The sequence below is a fragment of the Otolemur garnettii genome, unplaced genomic scaffold (genome assembly GCF_000181295.1).
Source record: "Otolemur garnettii isolate 467f Iridium unplaced genomic scaffold, OtoGar3 scaffold00244, whole genome shotgun sequence".
NCBI classification, from domain to species: domain Eukaryota; kingdom Metazoa; phylum Chordata; class Mammalia; order Primates; family Galagidae; genus Otolemur; species Otolemur garnettii.
This window is the reverse complement of record NW_003852639.1, coordinates 274242-277955: the sequence shown is the minus strand read 5'-3', so window position 1 is coordinate 277955 and position 3714 is coordinate 274242. Positions and strand designations below refer to the sequence as shown.

Here is a 3714-nt window from a genome sequence, read left to right as displayed (position 1 = left end):
GCATGTAGGATGAGTGTCTGTGTGTGCACGAGAGTATGACGAGGGCACGTGTGTGGAACCAGTGACTGTGCCCGCCCGCATGTGGGACGAGCGTCTGTGTGTGCAAGTATGTCCCTGCCCAGGAGTCTCACCTTCCGGATGTGTCACAGTGTCTGGCTCCATGTCTTGGTGGTTTCAGAAAGGGAGGATGAGCAAAGAACAAAGAATCAGGTTGGGATTCCTACAGGCACAATTTCTGTGAAATAATTTTGCAAAAAGAAATCAACCAGACAAGAGAAAGGTGATTTGAGGGCAGGGATTCTGAGTCAGCAATGACTTGAAGGAGTTGCCATCTGAATTCAGGTGTGACTCAGAGGCACAGAGTGACAGCCTCCAGGCCCACTGCCCTCCCAGGAGTGTTCTGTACGCACGGCAGCCATGCACACTTCACACACGCTCTCAGAGCCAGAACCCTGTGACACCATTTGACTGCAGACTTCATAGCAGCCCTCACTGAGTGCCCTACTTCACGCTGGGACAGTGCTGAACTGTTGAACCGAACAGTGACACACACAACCAGGCATGGAGTTAAAAAGTTATTTATTGGAGGAAGAGCATGGAATATTACTTGATTCCTCCCCAAACCTCTCTTCAGATGAACCCTGAGCAACTGGAAGGAAGTCCAGCTCCCCCAGTCAGAATTTCTGCCTTATTCACAGGCTCAGGAGCTCTCCAGAGATATAATTTTAGAAGTGCAAAGAGGAAGGCATCATGACTCAGGATAACAGCATACTAATTGCAAGGTGAATGGGCAAATGGGACTCATAAACAAAGCAGGATGGGGGCTCAGCATCTGGTGCTCGGCTCCTCCAGGGCTGGGCTGTGGACCACGTTACTTCTGCTTGGTCTTCTGCTGGGCCGGTGCTGGAGTGACCATTGAGGGGCAGGGTTCTGGCACCTTGGGGTGGCAGGGCTCAGGCACCTTGGGGTGGCAGGGCTCTGGCATCTTGGGGTGGCAAGGCTCAGGGACCTTGGGGTGGCAGGGCTCAGGCACCTTGGGGTGGCAGGGCTCTGGCATCTTGGGGTGGCAGGGCTCCTGGGGTGGAGGCTGGCAAGGCTGTTTCACCTGCTGCTGCTGAAGCTGAGGGGGTGGGGTGCAGGGCTGCTTCTGCTGCTGGGAACTCATGCTTCGATGTGAATGGTTCTAGAGACAAAAAAGCTGACTCAGTGATTCAGTAATCAGGGAAGAAGCCAAGTTTAATGCCAAATAGATTTAATGTCTGGCCATTCTTAAAAGAGAATATTTTTCTTTTCTCTGTCCCGCTACATTTGAAAGTAGAATACTTATTCATAGTTTCTCCCCTCTCTGGGGAAGGAGGGTCCTTACCCAGAAATCAAGAGGAGAAACTTAAAGGTAGCTTGTTTTCCTCCATTCCAGTGGGGCTTTTTCCTTGGCTTCCTTTTGCCCCCAGACATCTTATATCCCTTATAAGAAAGTTCCCCAGGACAGCTGGCTTCTGGGAGGGACACAAGGCTCATGTGTTAGGCCTTTCGCAGTCTACTCACTCCAAAGACCTCTCCGGGCGCCTGGTGACCTGCGAGTTGGCTCTACATTGCCCCTGTGATTCTGCTCCAGTCTTGGATCACACAGTGCCCTCTGAATGCTGTTTCTCCCATCTCTGCTGTCTAAACACTCCTCTCTCATAGCATGTCCCCTGCCCCCACTAAGAGACTCTTCTTGAGCAGTGTTTCCCCAAACTGCCCAGCTCTTTGCTGTCCCTCCCTCCCCTTAGCCCTTCTTCTCCTGCCAATCACTATCTGCTTCAGGTCCATCTGTCACCTTCCCTGCTAGGTTGCAACATTGCTGGGTAGTTTTCCTGTTGGTTTGGCTTCCCAAGGTGCCTGGCCTGCTGCCTTAAGTGTGAGCAGTATTGGGTAACAGTTCTGTCTAAGGGACAGAAATTTCTGTGTCACATCAGAGGATCTGATGGTGTTGCTGAGGGTGCTGTGGGCTTGGGCCTGCCCTGCTTTGAGCTCCCTGTGGACCCCTGAATGTCTCTTGCCCCTGCCCAGCTCCAGTCTAGTGGTTTTCCACTGAGGGGACAGACCCATCTCCAAGGTTCCTTCAAACCCAAACTGTGCTTTTCCCTAAAGACTTCCCACTGCATTTGTCTCTAACTGATACCCTGCACAACCCTTTTATACATGCTTCCAATAATGAGGAAATAAATTAGAATCCCAAACTGGTTGCAATGAGGGACTCACCTGGCACACAGAAGATGGGTTGTCTGGTCGCTTGGGTCTGGTGTGAAGACAGTGGCCAGCTGGCTTTTATAAGAGAATGGGCCCTGCCTCAAGGAAATAGCATCACCCAGGCTCTCTGTTTTCATTTCTCACCTGTCACCCCTGAGTCACACCCTGCCGCCCATTGCCCGTTGGCTCAGCTTTTGTGATGAAAACCACCCACCTGATGTTTTTTGGCACTTGCTGGCTGACAGTGATGTCACCTGGGCCTAATCTTCACTGCCAGCTTCCCGTTCAGACCCAGGTACAGGGCTTGCGTTGGGGAGGGTGCTAGTCAGGCTTCCCGGCAGGCTTCCCGGAGGGTTAGTGAGTTGGCCCTGGAGCCATCAGAGTCCTGTGGGGCCTTGTCACCTTCTGTCTTTGACACTGAGGGCTGTCCCCATTCTGTGGGACAGAATGCTCTGGCACATGAACAGCTGGGAAGAGAAGGGGAGCGGCCAAGCCCATCTGCACATTTCCTGTCCTCTTTAGCCAAGGTGGAAACTGTGGATAACGGAATTGGCTGAGCCTAGACTCCTTGTCTGGGGGTCCGAGAACCTCCCACTCATTCCCCCATGTTTCTCCCATCTCCATTGAACCACATATGTTATGAATAATTTACTGCACTTACACCCCCTCCGTCCCACTCCTCCATGACTGGCTGCTAATCTGGAAAATCCTGCTTTGCTTTCACCAACCACACCCTTACCCCTCTCCTATTTCAGGGGCTTTCAAGGACTAATCCTTTCCTGGGATAACCTTTTCCCTCCACTCCACCCAGCCATCTAGCTGTGTTCCTGTCCTCCTATTTAATAGAGTTAATTGCCCTCCCTGCTAAAAACCCCATGAAAACTGGAAGCCTTACCTAACTAGCCCTTCAGCTTGCCAGCCCCTGGGATCTTCCCCCAACACCTGCGGATCCCTCATCTGCTCCTCTGGTTTTGCTCCTCTGTCTGGCTCTGCGTCTCTTGGGAGCATTCTGAAGGTCAGAGCCATGCTTGCTCAAATCAACAGTGTTAATGCTGTAATGTTAATCTGAACAAGTAGATGGAGGCATCTGAGAAGCTCTGTGAGGAGGAAGCCCACTGTCCTGACAGATATAGAATTACCCCCAGCTCAGAGCCCCTGAGATTCAGGATCTTGGACAGGCTTTAGTCCACGTTCCTCCAGGGATGATTTGAAATCTGAATTAAGGCACCCAAGGTCAGTCAATCCTGGAGGAAAATAATGCCACCCCCCAAATCCCATGTTCTCCTTTGTTTTGCTCTAATGTACTTGGAGGAAATTAAGCCCAGGTAGGAAGATGGTGGAAGGCAGAGAAGGGAGTGCAGCCTTCCTGGCCATGCTGGGCCCACTCGTGCTCTGGGGATGCCTTCCCAGCCATGCTGGGCCCACTCATGCTCTAGGGAGGCCTTCCTGGCAATGCTGGACCCACTCGTGCTCTGGGGAGGC

The 3714-nt window shown here is 52.1% G+C and overlaps 1 protein-coding gene across 1 annotated transcript; it reads right to left on the bottom strand.

Annotated features, from left to right (window-relative positions):
• Positions 1-835: 835 nt before the first annotated feature.
• On the bottom strand, positions 836-1165 carry LOC100949641 (cornifin-B). Its single transcript, XM_003802252.2, has one exon. It carries the CDS (start codon positions 1163-1165, stop codon positions 872-874), a length of 294 nt encoding a protein of 97 aa, XP_003802300.1. The 3' UTR covers positions 836-871.
• Between the last annotated feature and the right edge of the window lie 2549 nt (positions 1166-3714).